The 25,690-nt window shown below is 54.0% G+C and overlaps 2 protein-coding genes across 9 annotated transcripts in view; both read right to left on the reverse strand.

The window, feature by feature from the left end:
- ALKBH3 (alkB homolog 3, alpha-ketoglutarate dependent dioxygenase) overlaps nucleotides 1-25,690 on the reverse strand; it is a 68,761-nt gene that overhangs the window by 13,220 nt on the left and 29,851 nt on the right. For 5 of the 8 annotated variants that reach the window (XM_088018032.1, XM_088018029.1, XM_088018034.1 and 2 more), the window contains exon 9: nucleotides 23,862-25,611. The exons of 2 other annotated variants lie outside the window; for them this stretch is intronic. In XM_088018032.1, coding sequence (XP_087874158.1) covers nucleotides 25,354-25,611 — 258 coding nt within the window. In that variant the 3' untranslated portion in view covers nucleotides 23,862-25,353. One more of the 8 variants, XM_028111172.2, reaches the window with a different exon arrangement.
- On the reverse strand, nucleotides 1,612-2,588 carry CUNH11orf96 (chromosome unknown C11orf96 homolog). Its single transcript, XM_028111178.2, has one exon. It carries the CDS (start codon nucleotides 2,568-2,570, stop codon nucleotides 2,199-2,201), a length of 372 nt encoding a protein of 123 aa, XP_027966979.1. The 5' UTR covers nucleotides 2,571-2,588; the 3' UTR covers nucleotides 1,612-2,198.

Genomic DNA, 25,690 nt, shown 5'->3' on the forward strand with positions numbered 1-25,690 from the left:
GAAGGGTGTGAACCCCGCCCCCCAGGAAGGCTTGGGGCACCCACCAATTAAACAGCAGAAACAGGACCCACTGCTCAAGACCTGCAACAAGACAGGGGAGGAGGGTGAGGGACTAGAATGGGGGGGGAATGTCTCAAACCAGCCTAGCCATGCAGCAGCAGAGACTGGAATCAAAGCCTGAACTCACTGCTGCCTGGCCAGGCTGTGGCCCTCGAAGTTAAGGGCCTTCTGGCAGGAACCCCCACCACAATGAAACTGTGGCCGTGGACTGCGGCGGCCAGTGTGTTCCCATGGGCTAGGCAGCGCCAAAGACCCCAGCCCCCAAGGCCCTGGGCCCGGCCTCCTCCGTCGGAGCCAGATGGGAGGACATTCTTTCAGGCCCTGTGGGTTCTATTTTTGTTTCTTTGTTTCACTTCCTCGGCTCTCTCGTTTTTCTGCAGTCTAGCGCTAGGAGTCCGCGCTAGGAGAGGTGCGGACTCAAGAGGCAGTTCAGTTGCCCTGCGGGGCCGAGCTGAGCGCAGCACCAGCCCCCACCACCAGAGGGCACCCGAGCACAGAAACTGGCAATCTCGGGAGAGAGCGGTAGCGAAAGCACCCAAGCTCTCCGCGGATCTCTGAACTACTCAGCCTAGGGCCTGGCCACGGTGGGTCAGCTCTGGAGTAATCCTGGAGAGCTTGGCTGGGTGGGGGCCCCAAGTGCGGGGACCTGCCCTCCTCGACCGAACGCTGCTTATTACACAGATCGCCACCTATTGCCAGGTGATAGTGTTACACTGCCAACCCAGAGGGTTTAGGGTGTAGGCAAGAGCGCGGGGCAGCTAGCTGCTGGAGAGCACCGGAAAGGGACCCGTGTGATGGAAGGAGCACTGGACGCGGAGTCAGGACAGCTGACTGCGCTGCCGCTACGTTCCGTGTGACCTCTCCCTCTCCCGTTTGTTTTCTCATCTGTAAACAGAGGGGGTGGGAAGACTTGGTGGTATCCAAGCGCCCTTCAGGCTCCGACCAAAGACATGCCCCACCCTCCTTGAAGAGGCCTGAAGAGGGCCACGGAGGCTGGAGAAAGGGGACCGAAGAACCGAAACGGCCGCTGTCTGCTTGGGGCGCCCGGCACGGCGCTGAGTCAGCACGGAGACCCGCAGCACTCTGTCGGGTCCCACCACCCAAGTATCCCCGCCCAGGTCTCCCGCTGCTGGCCCGGGCAGCGCCCCACCCGCCGACTGAAAGGGGCGCCGAGTGAGTGGGATCTTCTGCGGTTGAGTGCGGGACGATGACCCGGCCTCCCTGAGAGGTCAACCGCGCCAAGATAAGTTGTCTCCGTCCTCACGGCGCCGACCTTCGCCTCGCGGGCGGCTTCGCTCCATCCCGGACGCTGGCGATGGGGAACAGAGCAGGGAGGCAGGAGCGCTCTAGGCCGGGTGTGGGTCCACTTGGGGAGGCGGGTAATGGCCCCGGGCACCGCGGGCGCGACCCCGTTCCGGTGATTGAAGCTTGTGGAGTTACCTCCACCCGGGGATCCCTGGCCCCCCATTCCTGCCACATCCTTCTCCCACCTCCCCCAGTCTCGGGAGCCTAGGCCCCGAAGGTTCAAGAAGTCAAGAGCTTGGAGAAATGCACTGTGCAAATATATTGACTTTATTTGTCTCCGTTCGGGAGCCTCACAGACATATCCAAGTAAAAAGATCGTTAAATAAACGCCGTCAGCCATCGCAATGCAAAAATAAATATCAGTCCTCCGGCCGCAGCTGCGCTGCGCCCCAAGTCCCATCAGCCGCGCCTAACAATTATAAAAGTGTTCAGCGAGAGTGTGTTGGCGTGAGTGTGAACGGGTGTGCGCTGGGGGGCACGGGGGAGCGGTGTGCAAAATCGGAGTTGCAAACCATCAGACAAGGGCGTGGAGCGGCTCGCGGGGGAGCCCCGGCGACCCAGGGCCGACTCAGCGCGGGCGCGCCTCCCGCACACACTCACGGCAGAGTCCGTACTGGGAAGAGTTAAAAAATAAACATTTACAAGGGCAAAGAAAGCGGCCCCCCTCCCCGGCACCCCCGCGCGCTCCGGCCCGGGACCAGCGCAGCGCTGGGCGCACCGAGCAGCTCGCAGCCCGGAGAGAGGTCCAGGTCCTCGCGGGTCCCCGGGGGGCGGGGTGCGGGGCCCGGACCCTCTGGGGCTTGGTTCGCGGGTCCCCGGGCGGGCGGCGCCCCTCACAGGGCCGAGTCGGAGTCGCTGGAGTCCAGGCTGTTCCTCAGCTTGCAGCTGCTGAGCTGCTCCCTCTGCAGCGACAGGCTCTGCGTGCTGCGGCGCAGGCACTCCAGGCTCTGCAGGAACGACTTCTTGGCCTTCTCCTCCTCCATGGGGGACACCCCTTCCTCCTCCACCTCCTGGATCTCGTCGAAGGTCACCGGCTGCGTCTTGAAGCGGGACTGGCGCGGCCGCCGCAGCCGGCCCTTGCCCTTGGACAGCTTGGCGGGCCGCACGGGCTGCGGGAACTCGTCGGCCAGGCACACGAAGTGCGGCATCACCGCCTGGTAACTAGAGCAGATGCCCATTAGCTCGCCGGGCTTGGCGGCCGCCATGGCGCTGCCGGCGTCTTCGGGGCCCGGCGGCGGGGCGCCGGGGCTCTCGGGGGGCGGCCGCTGCGCCGGGGCCCCCCGGGAGGCAGCAGCCTGGGGCTCGCCGGGCGGGGGATCCAAATCTGCTGCGGGGTGGCGGCGGCCCTCGCGGGCCCGGGTCGGCGTTCCTCGGGAGGTTGGGCGGGAGGGCCCGTCGGGGGACGCGGGGCTCGGCTGCTGGGCTGCGCTCCCGGGAGCTCGCCGCCGCGTCTGTCGCCGTCTGCCCCGCGGCCGCCCGGCCCGCCACTTATATAGCCCGCTCCTGCCCACACGGCCGCGAGCTCGGATGACAGCGAATGCCATTTAAAGCGTGCGCGCCCCGCGCCCTTCCGCCTGACGTCGCCCCGCCGCTCTGGGAAAGTAACGGCCCTTTCCCTAGCGCCGCCCGCCCCCCCGCCCCCAGCCAACCCGGCTCCGGAAGGCAGGCCCCGCCCGCGGGGTTCCGGGAGCATCCGAGGCCCAGGGAGCACGCAGAGGGGCGGGGTGGCCGGAGAGCCGGCGGCGGGGTGGGGGTGCGGGTGCGGGTGGGGGGCTCGGATCGGCCGCACTGAGGCTGCCACTGTCCGTCCTGGGATCCCCAAGTTCGTACGGACCGTGGTGGCCGTGGCGGCGCAGGTCCCCTTCCCCCTCCCGGATCCCAAATGCACACATTCAAGACGCTGGTGATTCCGCGGCGGGTTCTGCGTTGGGCGCGGGGTGGAGGCAACTCCCAGCCCTCCTCCGGCGGGGAGAGCCGGGGCGCCAGGAGAGCCGGGGCACCTAACTCCCCAGAACTGAGTTCGGAGAAAAGGTTGGGTTTCTTCTCTGGATCCTTGTCACCCCTCCCCAGACAAACGCGAATCCATATACACACACAAACACGCACAGAGCCATGCACGAATAAAAACGCACCCCGATTATTCCATCCCGGTTCTTCCCTTCCCTAGCCGCCTTCTCTCCGTCTCCTCACAGCCCCACCCCCAAGTCCCTCGGGCACCAGCCCCCTATTCATGCTCAGAAGAATGACACTTGGATAGGCACTAATAACAATGATAATAACTACAATCTGGAGAGCTTCACTCCAAGCCAGCCAGTGAGCTTCGTTTTACATATATTACCCTACTTAATCTTCCTAACAGCCCCGTGAGGTAATTGGTATTCTCCCAAATTTACATATGAGATAGTGGAGGCACAGAGAGGATAAGTAGCTAGTCCTCTAGGAACGGATGGAACCAGGTGGAGCGGACTGCACAGGGCGCTCTATTATGGTCCCGGCCCGAGGGCTGGTACCCACCTGTGCCCCTAGGGCTTCTAAGAGCAGGTCCCCTGGTTTTCCTGACTCCCAAGAGGGAACTGTGAGCACGGCCCCAGACCCCAGGGGCCTCAAGAGTGGCAGGCACAGGGTGGAGCTCACCCTGCCTCCCACAGGCACCCAGCTAGGCTCAGAGGGCCACGGGAATGAAGGGAATCGATGGGATTTGGCCTCCATTCCTTCCACAGCCATTCAACAGATTCATTAAGGACCGCCTGTGTCCCAGCTCTGGAGTTACATTCCAGTGGGTGGGGCGGACAATAAATATGGAAACAAGACGGTTCTTGGGTGGTGTGAGAGGGATGCAGATGGAGAAAGGTGCAGAAGGGGTGGCCAGGAAAGGCTTCTCAGCGTGGGTGATATTTAAGGTGACCCTGAGGGACAATAATAACACTGCTACATGCTTAATATGGGCCATGCTCTGAGTACTTTTCTTTTTTTTTTTTTAAAGATTTTATTTATTTATTTGGGAGAGAGAATGAGAGACAGAGAGCATGAGAGGGAGGAGGGTGAGAAGGAGAAGCAGACTCTCTGCTGAGCAGGGAGCCCGATGTGGGACTCGATCCCGGGACTCCAGGATCATGACCTGAGCCAAAGGCAGTCGCTTAACCAACTGAGCCACCCAGGCGCCCTCTGAGTACTTTTCATGCCTTAACTCCTCTCAACAGCCCTGGGAAACAAATACTTTTATTATTGTTCTTTACAGATAGAAAAACCAAGGCACAGAAAAGCTAAGCAACTTAGTCAAGGTCACACAGCTGGTACGCAGCAGAGCTGAGTTTCAGACCCAGGTGACTTCGCTCCTAAGCCCTCACTCTAAACCCACCCTGAAGCCCTTTGCCCTGTGAGGTACAAAGAAGGAACCAGAGTGTGATCAAATGAGTGTTTCAGGCAAAGGGGACCCTAGGGCAAAGGCACCAAGGCAGGGAAGAGCTGGTGAGAAAAGCCATGTGGCTAAAGCCGAGTGGGAAGGGGGCATGAGGAGCGGGGACAGGCACAGAAGGCCTTGACGGCCACGTTAAGGAGACAGCATTTTATTCTGAGGGCAATGGTAAGGCACTGGGGAGTTTGGGGTAGCGGAGCGACATGCTCCAATTCCTGTTTTTTTTTTTTTAAGATTTTATTTATTTTGAAAGAGAGAATGAGAGAGAGCACGAGAGGGAAGAGGTTCAGAGGGAGAAGCCGACTCCCTGCCGAGCAGGGAGCCCTGTTTTTAAGAGCTCACTCTGGCTGCCATGTGAGGCGTGGACTGGAGAGGGAGGGGTGTGGAAGAAGCAGGGAGCCCACTTACAAGAGCGTGACATCACCGCCCGCCCCCCCACCCCGATACAAGACACTGAAGATGGGGACTGGGTGAAGACACTGGAGAGGGAGGGAAAAGGTCAGATTTGGGATGTGCCCGAAGAGAGAATGAGAGGACTTGCTGATGGATTAGATGGGGTGGTGGGAGGAATCAAGTTGACTTTGATGGATTTGGCCTGAGCGAGTGGTAGACGGGGACGGGAAGTTTGGAGAGGGGTAGGGCCATTGTGGAGTCTGCTAGCTAGCCATCAAAATCCTCCACCTATGGGGGCGAGGCCTGGAGTGCTCATATCGGAACTATATTATTCGAGAGAAAAGTTTATTTGTATAATCTTAAGGCCATCTTATTTGGGATTTTCTTTTAACAGCAGCTTAGCAGTACTCTAATACAGAAAGTGGTACCAGGAATGCAAAGCTGCCATGTATAAAAACCCTAAAATCTGTGGCACTGGCTTCGCCAACAGGTGGTAATACGGAAACCAGGAGTGGAGGATGGAAAGCTGGTGACCCTTGTTATGCTGTGACAAAACATTTATTAAAGCCGTTACCTGTGATAATTTGGAAGACGGACCACATGCCTACTGAGCCTGTAATTCTTGAAAAATGGCTGGAAAGAGCTAAAAACAGTTGCACGTGTTGGCTGCTCAATGATGCTTTTAGCCAGATACCCCAGCAAAGAGATTGGCTAGTTTGCAAGAAGAGGCGAGAAGAAGGGGAGATAATACAGAGACCCGCTATCATCAGTGCTGGAAAGCCCAGTTGGTTTTGTCCAAGGAGCAGAAGAAGATCAGACTGTCGTGGCTTGTTGTGGCAGACCGCCTCTCCCCAGTACCCGTCTCCAAGCTTGTCTGTGAGGCCATGCTGAGGGACCACCCCTGTAGCAAAGTATTATATTAGCCCTGTTGCCTTGTCATTCAAGTCTATTAGTTTAGATGTCTTTAGGATAACTTTCATTTAAAATGAGAGAGAGAGAGGAGTTGGGCAAGGCAAACAGACTTAATAACTCCAACAAGAAAGAAGCTCCAGGTGTGGTTGCTGGCACATGGAACTGATTAGAGGCAGACCAAGTTTTTGAAGGAATTATTATTATCAACAAAATTGCAAGGCTGGACTTCAAAAGCCCGTGATCCTTCCAGCCCAAATACGTGTTCAAAGAAGACAGAATTTCAATACCCTGTAAGGTGGTAGTGGAGAGTAATAAACAAGAAGGAATTTGCCAAAGGCAAAGTCAAGGGCCAGGGAGACCCAGGGCCAGAACCTCCTCCAACACCAAAGCAGGGAAGTCCTCATGGTTCTAGAAGGGGGACTGTGGTGGAGACTGCTAGTGGTCCATCAGCTGGGTCACATTTCCCAGGTTCCCTTGCAGCTAAGACTGGGCCATGTGTCAAAAGAGTCATCTGTGCAACGGTTCGACTTCTGCCCCACTTGCGTGTGAGGAAATTCCCACCCTAAGCTTCCATGTTTTTCCCCATACCGACTGGAAGAGTGATTACCAGACAGACCCTGGATCCTTCATGTTATTCTGGATCCCTACATGACCCTGTGGGGCAGAGCTATCTACCAACCTGAAACACTTCCCTTGGAGCTATTACATGAGAAGGCAGTCAACTGAATATTTTTAAACTACTCTAATTTCAGGTCTCTATTATATCGACTCAGCATTGTCCTAACCAAGAGAGCCATTAGACATCTAAGGTCAAGCAGGACACTGGCAGAATTCAGACAAGAGGTGAGGGATGGAGTAACACTTTGGGAATCTTCAGGGTACAGATGGGATAGTGGGTGAAAGCCCGCCTTCTAGAGAAAGAAGGGCTGCGAGCTGCTAACACTGGGGGGCCAGATGAGCCAGTCAAGGAGTCAGAGAAGCAATGTCTAACAGGGTTAAGAGGGAAACCAGGAGAACATGTCAGAATGCACGAGAAGGATGTTTCTAGAAGGAGGAAGATGATTAGAATGGCAGTTCAGAGACAGGTCCTAGCCTGGCTCTACTTGAAACTTCCTGTGGGGCCTGGAGCAAGCCACTAATCTCTCTGCACTGTGGAGGTCTCAGCTCAAATGCTGCCCCATCAGAGCAGCCTTCCCTGGCCACCCTATTCCAAGTGGTCCCTCAGTCACTCTATACCACTAACTAAATGGCCTTCTTACCTGTTTGTTCCCCTCAACAGTGTTGTCTGCCTTCCCCACTGGCCTACCAGCCTCCGTCTCTCCCCAGTACCTGGGCCAGCTCTGGCACACAGCAGGAGCTCCGGGTTCCTCGCGAGTGGACCGCCACCCTGCTCCTCAGCTCCCCGTGACCTCTGCTCCCATAGCTCCTGGCAACACCATCTCCACCAGGGCTTCCTTCCCAACATGCACAGCTCCTCCAGACCCCAAGGGACTGGGGTGCCCTAGGTCGCTCCTCTCAGCTTCCCTTGACAGAAGACTCCCCATACCCGGCCCCAGGGAGGTGAAAGTAGGAAAAGAGGCCCTTGGCTCATAGCAACGGTCCCAGGTTAGCAACCAACTCAGCCCCCTTCACTTCCACTCCACTCCAAGTCTGGCCCTGCTCACAGGGGGCTTCCAGGAAGAGGAGAGGGGAGGGTAGAGAGATGGTCCTCCCTTCAAGGACGGCAATGAGCTCCCACATGACCTAGAATCCTCTGTTCGACCACTGACACAGCCCCCCCCACCCCCCCGCCCCAGCTCTCCACCTCTCAGGCTGCCTCCAGGACCAACCCCAGCCCTAGGTGGCCTTTTCGAACGTGCTGTGCCCTCCAGCTCCACAGGAGTCAGCCAAGGGCCACTGTTGGGTCAGGAGAACGCGGAGCTAGATCCCAACCCCTCTGCCCTGAGCTCATCCTGTGACCTTGAGCAGGTCCTACTCTCTGAGACTCCCTTTTTGTACCTCAACGCATAAGTAATGCTGCTGGGAGTCCATGATGAGTGTACGGAAAGCAGCTAGCTGAGTGCCCAGCATGCCAGAAGCATGAGAATCAAGTTCCTTTTCTGTTCATTATCTCATGCTCAAACCTACCCAGCCCCCCAACATGGTTGAGAAGATGGACAGGGACCAAGAGACTCCTACTCCAGGGGGCGTTTGAGGGTTTGGGTGACTTATGCTCTCTGCCTGACTCACAAGGTAGAGGAAGAAGCCAGACACAGCAAGGTCAAGCTCTAAGTGACTAAGTCATGTCTCCATTGTACGGTGTTACTGCTGGTGCCCAGAGGTGGTCCTGGGGGGTAGCAGGGGATATCAGCCTCCTTCAACAGAACCCCCAGCCCATACCTACTTTCCTCCAAAGGTGCGTGGGTGGTATGGGGTGAGAGCTGCATGTGTTGAGGAGGGGTGGGCAGACCTGGGGGTTCTGGGAGGGGGGTCTGCCCAGGCGTCAGGGCCTGGGTTCTGTTGCCCTCTGGGCCTTGCTGAGTTTGCTGGGTCAGTGTGGGCTTTGCCAGGACAGGCTAAGTTGCCTCCCCGGGCCCAGTGGGGCAGAGAATAGCCATGAAAGGGGATGAGGATGGTCCCTTTCCTTAGTAGGCTTGTAGCCCTGGGATTACATAGAAATGTCATCTGTTGAATATTTACTATGTGCCCGGCGTTCTGCCGATGGTGCTGTGCCTGGACCGCACCTAAAATCATCCTCACAGCGTCCTCTGAGGGGGAGCCTCGCTATCACTCCCATTTTACAGATGAGGACTCAGGGGGCTTTGTAGCTCACCAAGGTCACTCTCAGTGCTACGTGCAGTGCTGGAAGCCAGGCAGGTGTGCCTGACCCAGAAAGCAGTTCTCCTCGCCTGTACCACCCCATCTCCCTTTCCCTCCGACGGGATGGGAACAGCACCGGCCACGTCAGACACGCGGGATGCCGTATCTGCTCCATCAACCATGTACTCTGTGGCCTTGAACCAGTTGCTTCCCACCTCTGAGCCTCAGTTTTCCTATCTGTGATGCAAGGAGGCCAGACTCACTTACTGGGGGCCCACCAGGCTCTAACATTTTAGAATCCTCAGGAGGATCAGGGATGAGGTGACCTGTTCCCAAGAAGGAGAGGCTTCCTCTTGAGCCCAGGAGTGGCAAACAGCCCAAGCTAAGACTGCGGGGGAAGGCTGGCTTCCATGGAGGGGGTTGCTGGGGGAGCAGATGGGGCAGGAAGATGGTAGCAGCCTGGGGAGGGGCTTATGCTACCACCTCCTCCACCATCCCCACCCACACTTTGGCTTTTGGGCCGAGCCCGGGTTTAAAAAAAGCAACCACCAGTTCTTCAGCTATTAACAGGGTTTTGTTTCCAAGGGAGCCTGCAGTACCCTAGCCCGGGTCGGATGGGAGCAGGGATGCCAAGTCCGTCCCTGGATGCAGAGACACATTGAACGGGGGAGGCCACAGAACAAAGCAGAAAGAACCGGGTTGGGGCAGTTCTGCTCCCAGATGCCCCCTTGCTTCCTGGGGGTAGGGGGGGCAGGCAGGAGGGTCAGGCCGCTTCCGGTGACTGCTTTGCCACCCTGGCATATGGACCGATGGCCAGCTAAAAGCCTTGGTCAGCTGGCTTTCCCCCTACACTCACTCAGAAGTCTCCCCAGAGTTGATCTTATGCCTCCAAGGGCTGAGTGAGGTGATGGTTATTCCAGATGTTGCTGTTTGGGTCAGTCTGCACTATGGGTGTATTTGGCCCAGCCTGTGTGTGTGTGTGCGTGTGTGTGTGTAACAAACACGACCCCTGTGGTGGGGCCCTTCTTGCCTCCTGACCCCACCACCCTCACTTCCTGCTGGTGCCACTCTGCCCCCCAGCGAGCCTTCCATACAAAGCCTGTGACTTCAGCATCCCACCAACTGCTTCTGCCTCACTCAGAATTAGCACTTCGTCTGGTACGAGTGTGAGCATAAAAGTGTTTTGATAATTTTGCTGGAGGGTTGCCATGACAATCCCCGGCAAGCTCCAAGAGGGGGTGTCAGTGTGCACGGGAGGGAGAGAGAGAGCCCGAGACACAGAGAGGGAGAGACAGAGAGAGGCAGCGAGAGGAGCCAGGGAGACCCCCCACGATAGCCCCAAGTCAGACCTTCAGCCTGAATTCAGCGCCCGCACCCCCACTGGCCCCATTCATGCCGCAACGAGCTCACTACCTAGTCTGGGCCTCCCTGTAGATGGTGCAGTGGGATACCAGCTGTGGGCAGGCAGGCCGCCAGAACTGGCAGGGCAGAGCTGGTCCCACTGGGGGAGGCACCCTGGCACCCTCCACTCTCAGGATGAGCCCCAGGGAGTGTCAGGCTGGAGTGGCGGCAGGGAGACTTTTAGGGACTCAGAAGGAGCCAGAGCCCAGGGAGCCCTCCCACGATTCATGCCCAGCCTATAGACCTGGCTCTGCTGCTGTGGCTAATGGCAGTGCATCTCCCTGCCGGGGGGTCCGCCTCCTGGCACAGCTTGGGCCGTCCAGAGGCTGTACTGCTGTTTTTCTTATACGCTTTCTTGCAGCTCTGAGTGTCCCTCTCCAGGGACCACTGGTCTGAGAACCACTACAGGGATAAGGATGGAATCCCACATCATCTGTGGCCCTTGAGCTTTGCAGAGCGGGTCCCTCCCCCTCTGTGGCTAAAGCAGGGATATCTCTGTTATCCTCTGAGATGAGGTCAAAGAGACCCAGAAAGGGGCAGGAACTAGAACAAGTTCCCACACCAAGTAGCAAAGCGGAGAGAGAGTCAGGATGGAACCCAGTCCTGGACCTTACCCCCACCTCACTGTCCTCAGGGAAGACAGGTTCTCTGGAACGGGCCCATCTGGCATTACCCCCTTCACATATGGACAGGGAAACTGAGGCCCACAGACATTCCCCCAGCTAATAAGCATAAGGCCAGGGTTTGCAGCCTCAGATCCGGAGAAGTTGTCACTGCCTTTACCGAACCACCAGCCAGCCCCAGGTGCTCCCTAAAGCGAGCCTCGGGGACTTATTTCTGTTCCCGGGTTAAAGTGCCAGCCTTGGAAGGAGAGTCTTCAGGTTATTGCCAAAACAGACCAGAAGGCACCTGGAGCTGGCCAGGAACACAGAGGCAAGGAGGTCAGCAGGGTGCCTGGGCACTGCCGAGTCCCAGCTGCATGAGGAAGTCTGCACAGGGTCTCCCGGACTCTGCTATGGGAGCCGTGTGGCCTTGGGCTGTGGGAGCCCCAGTTTCTGCAAGCTGTCAAGAGCCAGTGTGCCCAGGAGCCCTCGGAGGAACTGCTTTCCCCAAGCTCTGGGAAGCAGCCGCCCTGGAAGTGCAGAGTCGGAGGACAGAGCTATCCTCACGCCTGTCTCCAGCTTGGCTTACCTTTCAATTATTCACCAGCGTGGTGGGAGGGGGTGGGCGCCAACAGGAAAGTGCTGTGGGCTCTGGAGACAGCCTGCAGAGATGACTTTCCTGCAGCCTTGGTAATAGGCAACAGCACAAGAATAAGCAAACAGCATCTCAAGACTGCCTGCTTGGATACCCTGGTTCTGGTGTTTGCTAGAAAGTTCTTCTCACTACTCTGTGATGGTGGAAGCCTTGTGCCTGCCCCACCCTTCTCCTGGACCAAACTCGATGATTTATTAAAACATACTGAGGTAAAACTGGTTCTCTAGGAGGGTGGATTTTTAAACAGATCCAAGAAATTAGTGTTGAAAAGATGCCCTTTCACGTAATGTGTTCTGAGTCTGGCCTTGGGACAGGGCACACTGTCAGCCTTGTAAAAAGCTACTGGCCCACTCTGGGGGCCCAGAGAGTCTGTTCTCCTCAAGCCCTGCCTATCTTCCTCCTCAGACACGGCCTCGGGCTGCCATTTGGACACGAGTTGCTTGCTGTGCCCCAGTCTCTTTGCATGTTGTGGACATGGTGGGGTGTGTGTGTTGGGGGGGGCAGTTACTCCCAGGGTACCCAACTTCAGGCAGCCTCTCTCTGACATTGCCCCGCCTGTCACCAGCCATGGAAGGCATTTCCTCTGTCTTTCTTCAAGGCACCAGCTGCCATTTCTTCAGCTGTTCTCTCTCGGGACACCCAAGGGATGGGATGTAAAGGAATGAGTTTTTCCTGGGCAGCTCCCTCATGCCGGTCACAAACACAAAGCACTCGGAACCTATCATTGCACCCTTACGCTTAGCCTCTGAGGTAAGTGTTATTATCTCCAAGCTTTGGTTGAGGCAACAGGCTCAGAGATGTTCGGGAACTTTCCCAAGATCACAGAGCCCCCCAAAGATAGAGCAGGGATTTGCTCCCAGGTCCACCAGTCGCCAAAGCTCTTCTCATCCGTCAGTCATTGCCATGACAGTGGCTCCTGAACCTGAGCAGGGAGGGTTTCAGCGGGAGGAAGGACAGGATGAAGAGGGCTGGTCCCGCGGAAGAGTCTGGAACTCTAACTGGGAGCCAGGCTCCACTCCCCAGCAGCTCTTCCAGAAAGAAGACTGGTGTCCTGTGCGCCAAGCAGTAGAGCTGGGTGGGGTAGGGAGGGGAGCGTGGATGACATATACAAGCCCACTTGTTTCACATGGAGACGCAGAAGGCCTGGGCGCCCCTCCCCACTCACAATGCCCCCAGGATGCAAGACAGAGCGGGCAGCCCGCGGCCAGATGGCGGATGAACCAGGGCCTCGCACCGTGAGCTCGGGTGGCAGGCTGCTCAGAGCAGTGCACTCCAACACCTCCAGTCCAAGCGTCTCCGGCACCTGAGGTTGGAAACCACTGTTTGCAGATGCAGAGAAGAAAACCACAAAGGCTTGGCTGATGGGGGTCGTGAGGCCAGAGTAAATGGGACAGAACTGCAGGCTGCCAGAAGAGAAAGGAATCTTCCAGATGAGCTGGGGCAGTGTTTTCAGACCAACAGGCAGGACTCATTAGTGGGCCATACCAACGGTTAGGGGGCCATGGCCAGCATTTTTTAATGATACACAACAGTAGAGTAAATAGGATAGTAAACATGTGTAATAAAGTTCCGTTTCATGAAGCTTTAGTTTTAAACTGGGTGTGTGTGTAAACTTTTTTTTTCTTTCTTTCTTTTTTTTTTTTTTTTACCATGGGTTCTGGTCAAAAAAGCTCCAGAAAACACTAAGTTGGTTCAACCCCTGTATTCTGCAGATGCAGACCTGAGGCCAAGGGCAGGAAAAGGCTCAGCCCAGCGTCCAGACTCAGGACAAGAACCGTCTCCTGATGCTGCCTTTCAGAGGCCTAACTTCTAGCCCATCTATTAGCCTTAGACACTCTCAGCCTTGGCCACTCTTATCCTATGTTGTTCCCAGCCGGTCCTACTCGGGCTCTTTCCCTGCCTCCTTTCCTCCCCCGACTCCCTCTCTATGGGAACAGCCCAGAACCAGGGCCCTTTTGCCCTCCCTCCCACCTGCCTCCACAAACGCCCCTGTGCAGCCACCTCCCTGGTCTCTCCCGGCCATGCCGGCCCCTCTCTCCCCTAAGGTCTGTCCTAGACCCGACTACTGGCAATGAGACCTGCCCAAGGCCCAGTGCGAGCCTCACCCGCCCCCGCCCCCAGGCCTCTCCTTCACATCTACACACTATCTGGTAACAGCTGCCCTAGAAACACACACCACACTCCATTCTTAAAACAACCCTGTTTTAGAGGTGGAAACACTCAGCCTAAGGAATTTGCCAAAGACCACGCAGCCGTCAGTGGAGCACCTTGTTCTAGAGGCAGGTCTAAATGAACCCGACATGTATGCCTCGGCAGTACCCTGCCTGGCTGATTCCTGGCAGACGTTTCCCCAAAGCATCCTGGGTTGGGCGGGAAGACGACAGCAAGGGGATGGGACCGAGCATCTCCCACTTCACCGTGCAACGAGGAAAGGACTGCCCCACCCTGAGGAGGGCAGAACACTGGAAAGGTAGCACCCACCCTTCTCCTGAGCCCCTTTCTTTCCCCAGGAGAGCAGCACAGACCTCTCTGATAGGGAAGGGTGGGACGAGGAACCGGGTTCGGGGAATCTCTTTCCTTGCAGGCTCAGGGGGGTTGGCAACTGGTAGAGACAGGGCTGGCTGTGCTGTTTCCCAAACAGGGTGCCCCTAGACTCAGCGAAGGAGTAGCAAGAAGTCTTGACTGTGATCATGGCTATAAGCCAAGGTCTCCCATCCCGCTTTATCAGTAAGAACACTGGTGTTTTGACCTCATAGCTGAGTCCTGTGTCTGGTTTTCTTTTGCTTCAGCACTCACAGCGAGAAAGGGTGTTATCAGCACCAAAAAACCCAACATCTTTTCTCCTCAGCTCTCCTGGGGGCCCCCATCTCTCTGCTTGGGCTCCTGCCCCGTGCGTCCCCCCACCTGCTGCCCCACCCCTCACTCCCGCCTGAAAACTGTCCCCAGCCCTCTGTGGCTCCCAGGCCCGATCCGGGCCCCTCTCCTTCCCTCACTGTCCTTCCTCCAGCTCACCGCCCCCCACCCCTGGCCCTGGACATAAGCCACCTACGACGCCCATGGTCATTTCTCAGTCCTCCCCGTTCTCCCAGGGCCTCCTCCACCAGGCAGCCTTTCCTGACCACCACCCCGAATTAATTACATCTTCTGCTCCTCCCAGCCCTGCAGCCCTCACTGTCTGGGCCCCTCGCTTCACAGTCACCTTGTCACGGAGGTGTTTCAAGTGTGTGTCTTGGTTTCTCAACAAACGACACATCTGACCTCAATGCTAATGCTGCCCAGACGTCCCGAGTGCTCGCTCACTCTGTGCAGGGCACAGCTTCTCCTTCCCGGAGAGAAGCTCTAGAGAATACTGAGTGCAGGGTCTGTCTCGTTACTGATGCTCAAAGCACAGCATTAGTTTCTCAGATACGCTCAGACACCAGTGGTGGGAGGAAAGTTGGTGCCACCTTTTTGGAAAGCCACCTGAATCATGACTGATTCAAGGCCTTAGAGCTATGTACAGCCTTCCAAATCCAGGCGAGGACCCCACTTTTAGGAATGTATTCTAAGAAAAAGTAATAGATGCGCACGAAGGTTTAGCCACAGGACGGCCGCGTAAGTGGTGGGGTGGTGCTTCTGATTCTTGAATAGTAAAATGGGGATAAAAATAGCTCCTGGGCTGCTGTGAGTGTTAATAAATCATGAGTTAATATATGTAAAGCACTTAACACAGTGCCTGGCACCATACCCAGGCTCTATAAAAACGTTACCTGTTCTTTTTATTTGAACTGAAGTCTGAATGAGGCCAAATCCCAGGCTCTTTGCTACGACACCACCCTGCCTCCCAGCATCCCCTCTCCTGTGTTCCCAAACCAACAGAACGGTTACTAATAATAGCAAACACCACCCCGACATCAACAACGATCTAAACATCCAACATAGTGGGACTGGTCTACCCAACACCACAACTATATACAATACTATGCAGCCATTCAGAGCCATGTTATGGGACAGCAATTGAGGTCATGCACTCATGTTCTTAATAAATAGGAAAAGGCTACAAAATGATGAGTTCAGTATGAAGTTTTTTTGTTTTTTGTTTTTTTTTAAGGATACAAGTATGTAGAAAAAAATACACTGCAAAATGTGAGGAGCTGTTGTCTCTGGTTGTAAAGTTACAAGGGATTTTCCTTTTTATCTTTCTTTTTAATTTCTTGCAAAAAAACACATACTCCTTCTGTAGTTAGGAATAAGAACTGATTTTGAGAAAGAAAAGGAAAGCCACGCTGGCCCCCTTCTATCTGTAACAGAAGGGATCGTGTCCTTTTATATATTCCCCACTGCATCTAACACACAACCTGCAGACATGAAAGCCCTAGTCTTACACAAAATTCCACCCCGGCAATCTTGTTTCATCTTCCAGGCCAAGGCGTTCTGTACAGAATTTGGAAACTGCCAGCAAGGACAAGAAACCAATGTGACTGGCAGGGGTGCATCTGAGCCTGGCTGGTGACCTGCCCCTGGGGCTGGGGAAGCTCAAACACCGCGCCGAGGGGAAAGAGGCAGTGGAACGAGGCCAGGGACCGTGCATCAGGAGACTGATCACTGGGGAGCATGTGGCCGGGCTGCCGCGAGCAAGCGGAGCCCTGACTCGAGGCCACTTTCGCATCTGGGAGCTCTCGTCAGCTTGGTCTGAAGACCTTCCCAGGAGACGCTTAAATGCAGCTGAATCTTAATATGATCAGCCTCGCTCACGGGCAATTTTTTTTGCCCCTCCTCCCAAAGCTTCTGGGCCTTTCCCCTGGCACACGGCAACCGAGGTGTGGGCACCCAGGGAGCCTGCCAGGAGGAAAGGCGGGGTCACAGGGCCATGGTCAGCTGCCGAGGAATCACTCACCCAGTGGGAGGCTCAGGGCTGGGGTCAGTAGGGCATGTGGAACGGTCCACCTACGACATGACATTACTAAGCACATCACCGTCAGGAGTGCTACACTCGCCATCTCGACCCCCACGAGACCTTGGAGGGGTGGCTGCTCCCATGTCCACTGCGCAGCTGAGGAAACAGGCTTGGGGGCTGTCTGGCCCAAGGTGACTCAGCTAGAAAGAGCAGAGTGGGACTCAAGGCCCGGTCGGAGCGCTCAAGCCGAGGCTTCTTCCACAAGGGCTCTGGCAGGAATTCTGACAGATGTGGAGACCGGGCCGGCTGTGGGGTGTCACGGCTGCGCCCTAATCCCCCCCCCCCCCGTGCCTGCAGCACTGGAGGAGGGGGCACGCTCCCTCGCAAGGCTGAATCTAGGCCAGTCTTGCCTGAAGTTGTCCAGCTCCCTGCCCTCATCAGCTGGTGCAGGGCTTGGCCTGCACTATTTTCGGCAGGAGGAGGCTACTTCCAGCTGCAGCAGGGACTCCTGCCATGTATCGAGCCACCTGGTCGGTGCGGCGCAGAGACGGTCAATACCACTCCTTGGAGGGCTGCCCCACAGGCAGTGTACTTTCTGGGCTGTCTGTGTCTGTGTTCCCTCTTGTCACCAGGTGCTGCTTTAGCTAGAAATCTCAAGAGGAGGTCACAGATTCCGAGTGGTGGAAAGAACAATGGCCTAGGTACTTGATACAGGTCTTCATGCTGGTTCTGCCTTACTGGCTGGGTGCCCCTGGAATGAGCGCCTCTAGACCTTGGCTTCCTCCTCTGTCCAATGGGGAGAGCAGTTCCTAACCTACACCCTCACGGTACTTTGGGACACAAAGGGCAAGGCATGCACAAGAGTTCACTGCTCTCCTCTCCGGCCCAGCTCCTCCCAGCATGAGGCAGGAGGCTGCTGGAGGAGGCCGACTAGGGGAGACGGGGGTAGTGGGAAGGAAGCCAGACATTCAGACTTCCCCTTGATTTCTTACCTCTGGGCTAGCTGGCTTCCTTTTCCCTTCACTGCAGGGGAATGGAGACTAAAAGATACTGTCAGAGAGAGGGTGCTGGGAAGAAATGTGTGGCTAAATCCCTTAGACGTTTTCAGAGGAAACATTCCAGAAAAGTTTTCTCTAACCAACAAGGGCAGAGGATGACACTTCTCCTGAGTCCTGCCTGGGTGGTCTGCAGCCTGAACGCGCTTGGGCCAGAGTTTGGGAAGCACCCCCACCCCTGTGGCATCTTTATGCACCCAACCCACATTCTTTAGGGAGGGAGGATACAGCCCTCAACCCTGAATTGTTTTTGGAGGTGTGGATTCCCCTCCTAGAGGGCCCCACCCATGCCCATTCTCCAAGTACAGACAAGGGCAGGGTGGGAACAGGCAGCACGGGGACGGACTCCGTCCTCACAGCCCAGGTAGGAGGGCCTGGAGGGAGGCTTCCTGCCCTAGCCTCTTGGACCCGGGGGGTGGGGCGCAGCCCTCTTGGACGGGGGGGGGGGGCAGCCTCTTGGACGGGGGGCAGCCCTCTTGGACGGGGGGAGCAGCCTCTTGGACGGGGGGGGCAGCCTCTTGGACGGGGGGAGGCAGCCCTCTTGGACATGGGGGAGGCAGCCTCTTGGACAGGGGGAGGCAACCACCTGCAGCAGGAAACATTTTGGCCACATCTAGCCAGGAGGATGCGTTCTGATGGCTTTTTCAGGGAGCATCTGGATTATCACACGCGCTGCTCAGCAGGCCCTTCCTGAAGTAGGCAGTTAATTGTAACCTGATCACACAGCCCCTCCAGAGCCCACTTCTTGTCTCCTGCCCCACGGGAAAAGCTGCCAGGCTCCGACTGGTCTCTATGCTGCTTCCGGTGAAGGGACCAAGTAAGCAGTCCCTCCAGCCCCATGAGACTCTGGCTGCAGCTGTCCCCCATGCCTGGGGCCAGGGCTGGGGAAAGCCCAAAGACAACACAGAAGGCCTGCTGACAAGCAGCCCAGCAGGCCTCTTCCAGCCCACCCCGGGACACCAGATCTCAGGATCTGATCATCTTGTAGGTACATGTTCCTCCACCTGATTAAAAAACAAAACGTAGACCTCATTAGGGTCACTTTTAGGAAGAAATCAGATTAGGGATGTAACAGGCCCAACATGGTTGTTATTGTTTTGTTTTAAGGTTTATTTTAGAGAGAGAGCATGCTTGCGTGCACACCCAAGTGCAAGAGTGGGGGCAGGGGCAGAGGGAGAGGGAGAGAGAGAAATTCAAGCCGACTCTGCGCTGAGTGCCAAGCCCAATGCGGGGACTGATCTCATGACCCATGAGATCATGACCTGAGCGGAAACCATGAGTTGGATGCTTAACCAAAGGAGCCACCCAGGTGCCCCCAGGCCCAACACAGTATACTCTGGAAACTCCCTTCTGGCTTTCACCTTTCCTTCCCATCCAGAAACCTATCATGTGTGTCCAGAGTTAAAAGCTAGTGGGGTCAGAGGCCAGGATCCTGCCTGAACATGCCCACACTTGTGGAGGCCCCATGAGAAAAGGGAATGTCCCTGGTGTTCAGGGAGTATGTGTGTGGGGGGTGTGACAGCTTACTGTAATGACAACACTGTCACACACACCTTGGTCAGCACGGAGTTGGCTCACCTGAGAAAGCAATCTTTTCGGTAATGCTGGCTACAAATGTCCTGCCTCACTCACCCTTGTCCTCCTATAATGCTCCCTGACACCAGGCCCCTCGCTCAGCTTTAACAGGAAGAAACAGCCTAGCCCAACAGGGGGCTCTGTGCACAGGCTGGGAAAGGCACTTGAAAGTCGGCGCAGCGAGACTAAGCCAGCTGGAAAAGGCACCGTTAGTCTGTGTTCCACTTTAATAAATAAACATCAACGTCATTTCCCTGTTGACCCTCAGACACAGGAATCGCCATATCTAAGACTGGATTCCAGCAGCACAAAACTGACCGGGCCTCCCATGAGGGTTCTTTCCAAAGAGAAAATGGGGAGGGGGGCAGAGGTTGTAGACCAGGTCCTTCTGAGGAGAGCAAGTGGGTGGAACCATGTATAAGTAAAGATTTAAACAAACAGAATACATCACCATGGAAACATTTGGCTTTTTCAAAAGTATTATTCAGAAAAATAAAGCAATCAAGACTTCAGATTCAACACTTTACAAGTGTTTATGACCAGAAAAGGCAAAGTGGGTCTTGGATATTCTGCAGCCAAGTAAAAGCTGCCAGAATTCAAGGAAGAAGTATTCCCAGCAGGGAAGGGACCCATCATGTGTCAGGGATTTCTCTACAGTCCTCTGACTGGAGCGTTCTGCTCAGGGCAGGACCTACTTCACTCTGGTGGGGTTGCCATGACACAATTCAGGAGACCGTGCCACTCGCTGACCAGGTCCAGGCAGACCTGCCATGCACTAGGGCAAGGTCGTATCAGCCATGGAGCCTGCAGAGAGTGCCACAAGGAAATGTCAGATTTATGAGCCGTGACCCAAACTTATTAGGAACTGTCCATGCCACCGGGGTCAGTGGTTTAGTCAACAACATGGATCACGATTTCCATATGGAGGATACAACCTGATGCTGGGTGCACACCATTCTGAGGCAAGCTGCCTGTCATCAAGACATTTTTAGCGTACAACCCGACCCGTTTCTTTGGGCTGTCTGCTGACTTCAGTAGTGCTGTTGTTAAGTATCACGGAGAAGCCTGATGCTGAGTTTAGGTGTCATTCAGAGCCCCCAGAGGTACTCACAGATAAACATGAAGAGAAGAAGGGACCATGCATCCACCTCAGAGAGTTTGCTGGGATACCATCAGGAAACACTGTTCTGGGTCACAGGAAGGTTGGATGAGAATTTATCTAACTTGCCAGAAACTGGATTCTCTCCCCTCAAAATGAGCTTCCTTAGTTAAATGGCCAATTATGAGTCCAGTTGGCAGCACGGTTTTTGACTAGGAGCTGCTAATGTTGATCAGGAAGAGAGGAGATGGAGATGCAGATGCCTGCCCTCACAAACAGGAAAGCCAGAGGACAAACAAGGTGGCCTGGTAGTCAGCTCTGCCTGTGGGGTCCCACGGTGAGCTGGGTGGCCAGCTCTGCAGGAGCAAGTGCTGAGGTTCAGGCTCTCAGGGATGCCCAATAAACTACTCTGCCTAAATTCATCATGGCAGAGGAAAAAGCACACAGTTTAAAGGATTCACCTGTGGTTTGAATTCTGGTTCTGCTGCTTCGAAGTCCTATTAAATCACTTAACCCTTCTTGGGGGGCTCAGCTGCCTGGTCTCTACAATAGGAAGAGCATCTCTTTCCTGCCAGGCTGTTAGGGAGGACACAGGATTACATGGAAAACGCTTCCAGGACAGTTCCTGGCTAGTTATTAAAGCTCAAAAAAAAGGGCAGCAAAAAACTAAAGTTGTTTTTCTTCATGCTACATTGTTATACTTGCTTCCTCTGCTTTAGAAGTAATGTTGGCAAAGTAGCTCAGCCCCTAATTCCTAGTTAAGATCTATGGCCAGTAAAACATAGCAACGGGTTGGTGCCATCACGGAGCATCCTTTGCCAGGTTCTGAAAATTTCTGTGCAGTCCTAAACCCCTGTCCTTTACCTTCATGGCAAGGACCTACCTGTCATTTCAAAAAGGAGACTACCGTAGGTGTTTTTTCAAAAAAAGGTGGGGGGGGGGCGGTTAGTCCTAGCACTGGGCAGCAAGAAACAAAAGCCAAGACTGCTGCTCTAAGCTGAAGAAGCCCGGGCGGTGGCTCAGGCTGTGGGCTGGGAGCAGGAACTCATTTCCCCGACAGCCACGGCCGTGATGAGTGAAGAGATCAAATGTGCAGCTGACACAAGAAGAGGCCATGACCCTACATTAGGAGGGATGCCGTGAGACTGGGAGCCATCTGCCAGTTCTTTCGTCTGTGTGAGAGGAATTTCCCCATGTCATGCATCAAACTCACAACTGAAGCTGGCTCTACCACCCCGGCCAGGTTTTAATAGGAAAACAGCTCGGAATTAGAGGTTTTATTTGATTTTTATGGCAATTTGCATCGCCCTCACTGAAAGGCTTGTTGTGATCCTCAGATTTTATAAAGCATTTAATATTTCTTACAGAAAGGAGCTATCCACATGCAAAACATTAAAAAAAAGTGTGTGTGGGGGGAACCCCAATGCAAGAAGCCAGAAAGCTTGTCAGAGGGCAGGGCCCGCCAGGCCTGGTGTTGCATCTGAGTTCTGGGGAAGAGCCTGGCCAGCTTTTGGCACTTGACCACCATCACCGAGGCCATTTGTCTTCTAGCATGGAATGGAAACAGGATCAAAAGCAGGCTCTGTACATTTTCGCAGCAGGCAGCTATGGAAACTCTAACTCTCTTGCCCTGTTTTCATCCATTTGGTTCCATTTTCTCTCGAGTTTTCCCTATCTTGGTTTGGAATCAATCCAGCAGCACAGTGCTCCTAAGTCGAGAGGTCAAGAAGACACGTGATTTTATGATGCAAGAAAGGGCAGCCACTCTGTTCTGTTTTGGGAACCTTGGTGACATCATGGACTGTCGAATCTCGGGAACTTGTGTCTAAGAGAGCACTGAGTCAGAAGAAAGCCTTCGTCACAGGGCTCCTGGAACTTCAGGTAAAGACAACTATTAGGTAACTGAGTCTATCCCCAGAGGACTGCTCCCGCTTCTCTCTGGCTTGGGTTTAAATGACTCCAGTCATTTTCTTTCTAGGGGAAACTCATCTATGTGGGACAGCTGTCACTAGCAGGACATTTGCTGCTCTTTGGCCTAAATTTCTCAGGACATCACTCAGTTAACTTCTCCCTCTGAGGGGACAGTTTTCTCTCATATTACAAGTATCCAGGCAGCTGCCTAAAGATGGCTGGGTTACAGGACATGGCCTCCACTCTTTCTTCAGAGGCCTGTAACTTTTCTGGGTCTGTCCCAGGAAGGAGAATCGGTTAAATAAAGTGCTCCCAGAATATGCAGCTTTCCATTGTGAAAGGCACGCAAGCCAAGATGTTGAGGAGTCAAGGCGGACTTCCACAAGGCTCTGTGAGGCCACCTCTGTTTGGGTTTTGGCAGCTGTCTGCCTGTGGAGGGCTCCAGAGTCACTGACACATATTTATATCCTACTTCATGAAGTCACAAGGAACACGTGCGCGTTTACCCTGGAGGCAAAGCCCATTCATGTTGCCTCAAATGAAGCAGGGAGGGCAGGAGAGAAACTGCTTATGGACAAAATCACCCGTGAGCACAGCCACAACAGTTTTTAATTTGCCTAAAGAAAATATGTGATTTCAAGATGTGATTAGGGAGTACTGTTCCCACAGTAAACACAGTATGAACATGAACTGCTGGCTGTCATTTAACAGGACTCCAAGGCTGGGAAGCAAATCTCATCCTTGTCTTCCAAACAGCCACCCCACGAGATCAGCTGGACCAGCCTCTGGAAGTTTCTTCACAGCGGAAGGTTGGCTCAGTCTCAGCACAGCTTCTCTCTAAGATTTCACATCACCAGTGCGCCCCTCCAGGGTCTGGATAAACTGTCCGAAAGGTCAGGTTTATTCTTGGTTTTCTAGAGTGGTACTCTTTGGGCACTCGATGCTAAACAGAAATATAAATAACTCTGACATAAACACATTTATAACGACATGGACATATTTTGATTTCGTCCCCCCTCAACCCCCCATGAGCATCAGTAAGCTCTTTGAAGTCTTGTGGAGAAAGGTTTTCTTCTCTGAAGCAAACCCGCCCCCCCCCCGCATCACTCTGATAAGCCAGCGCCCTCACAGTGAGGTGTTTTGTTTTTATCTTTTCTAATTGTTGTTCTTCCTCACAGCTTCCTGCCATTTTCCCAAATCTCGTAAGACAACACATAAATGACTTGAGACCAAAGGCAGGCATGAAATTCTGCTCCCATGCTAAGCGTTCTTCCATGAACTTGCACACCTTAAAGATGACGTGGCTTTAGAAGAGCACGGCCTAAGGTGAGAAGCTGTGCCCAACAGCCAGCCACTGGCTACCTGAAGCTACTGAAATGAACTTAAATTAAAAATTCAGTCCTTCAACACACTAGCCCCATCTCAAAAGATCAGTAATAGTTGTGTGTGTCCAGTGGCTACTACATGGGGACTTAAAGAGATGCAGAATATTTCCACTGTCACAGAAAGTTCTACTGGACGCCACTGCTGCAAAGGTCCATTCTGTCAGATTCAAAACTTGAAAATGGTATCACTGTACCGCCTCTCGCTCATGATAAAAGCAACTTGCTTTTCACCATATTTACTAGATAAATGAATAATCAGAAGCCGTCAGGGCCCTGCCTCCATGTGAATCCAAATTCCTTGCATGTTCTCACCTGCCAGTCAGCTTGTGTCGCTCCTTCCATGATTAGCAAGGTCCCATGATCCAAGGGTATCTTCACTCTTTCCACATACGTGTAGTCTCCGTTCTCTTCCTAGAAAACAGCATTCATTGCACTCCATTGTTTGCTTGTGTGATCAAGATGCAATGGAACCTGACAGTGGTCAAGAAATGCAGACCCCTCCGCAGCTAGGCTGTAGGGGTTCATCTACTGGCTCTGCCCACAGCAGCCGTCTGGCCTGAGGCAAGTTGCGTCACCACTCTCTACCTTAATTTACTCGTCTGTAAAATGGGGATGACAACAGGACCTGCCACCAGGGCTGTTGTGAGCCTCCACAGATGCAGTCTGTGTAAGTTACTTAGAGACTGGCACATATTAAGCACCGTGTAAGTGCCAGATATTATTCTCATCAGCATCTAACATTGCAGAAGAGCCCATTCTGGCCTGTGAAGAAGTTAAGTCATTTATACAAGAACTCTTTACATCTGCTTTATGCTGTGCTCTGTGTTTTCCCATAGTCAGTGTGGAAAAAATGGGCTTTTAAACAAGACATGGTGTGGTACGTTCTCATCACCTTTTTACAATTTACGCTAATTCACTTATCGATGCCTACGTTTAAACTGGTTATGACTCTTCCTATAGCTCCTCTGGTGTCTTGGAGATACATTCTTGTTTCCTTCCAGAACAGTCAACAGCAAGATTTTCTTAAAGAACGGAGCTCTGGCTTGACCAGAACAGGGCTGCAAACTGAGACTGGCTGTTTTAGCCTTGGAGCATAGGTCACAACTCCTGAGCACTTCAGATAGAAACGCCTTGTATTTACATTGCCCCTCTCTTCCAGAGAGCCCAAAGTCAATTCATGTCCAGTACTCTAATGAAGCTTCAGGCACAGCCTGCAAAACAGCCAATAGGTGGGGGTCACTCCTCCTTCGCAGTTGACAAAGGGGTGCAGTTGACAAAGAGCTTGTCAAGAGTTGAGACCCGAGCTTCCTGATCCTTCCTCTTCCATTCTGGGCAGATCCACCCATTCATCTACTTCACTTCTGATGCAAGGGATTGCATTTGAGTTACTGCAGATTGATTTCCCTGCAATACTGTGTTTATGTTTATTACTGTAGGGGTGCTTCTGAGAACACAACTATTTACAATGATTTCCCTCAGGAAAATAAAAATCAAAACAATAATGAACTTGCATAAACAGTTTAAGTTCCAGGTCCCAACCATTGGCAGTGACTTTGTGCAGCACAGTCATAACTTTTACAGGCAGAAGGTAAAAGCCATGTTTGAAATAACTTTTGGTTTCAGTGATTGATTTTAACTGTGCCTGCCACCTTTTCTTCTCCAGTAGCAAGTAAGTGCTGAAGCATTAACCTCTGACCCCTCAGCCAACCAGGGAGCGGTGGGAAGATGACCCTGTCCTCGGGTGGTCCAGCTGCATCTCAGAGAGGCAAAAGGCGGCTCTCTGAAAAAAAGGATTCCAACCAAAGGAGATGTATGTCGTACTGGAGAAAAGATACCAGAAGGGAGTGCATTGTCCATGAGATTAGAGGGCTCAAGGCTTCTTGACTTAAGCTGTAAAGTCAGTTACCAGATCAAGGTTCAACACAGCGAGGAGCAGGTGTTCTCCTGCCCTCTGTGTACTGCATCCTGAGGGAGTGAGGCGGGACCTTCTTCTGTAACTCAAGCACAGACACAAGGACAGGGTCACAAAACGAAGAAGAGAGGAAAGGCGCTGAACCGGACATGAAGCCAATCCTGAGACCGAGATCTCTTCGAACAGGAACAACACTCCTGGGGAGGAGGGGGCACCAAGGCCAGTGGAAGAGAAGGGGTGAGCACTGTAATTCTGCCTGGAAACACACGGCGGGAAGAGAACCAGCAAGTGAGAGAGAATTCCATATGCAAAGGGGAAATATCAGCCCTGATGGA

This window comes from Eumetopias jubatus, unplaced genomic scaffold (genome assembly GCF_037043125.1).
Source record: "Eumetopias jubatus isolate StellerSeaLion01/CBP00866 unplaced genomic scaffold, mEumJub1_p1.0 scaffold_13, whole genome shotgun sequence".
NCBI lineage: Eukaryota > Metazoa > Chordata > Mammalia > Carnivora > Otariidae > Eumetopias > Eumetopias jubatus.

What these genes read in the sequence shown, in the direction of transcription:
- CUNH11orf96 (XM_028111178.2), bottom strand. Translation starts at nt 2,570, where the DNA reads ATGGCGGCCGCCAAGCCCGGCGAGCTAATGGGCATCTGCTCTAGTTAC.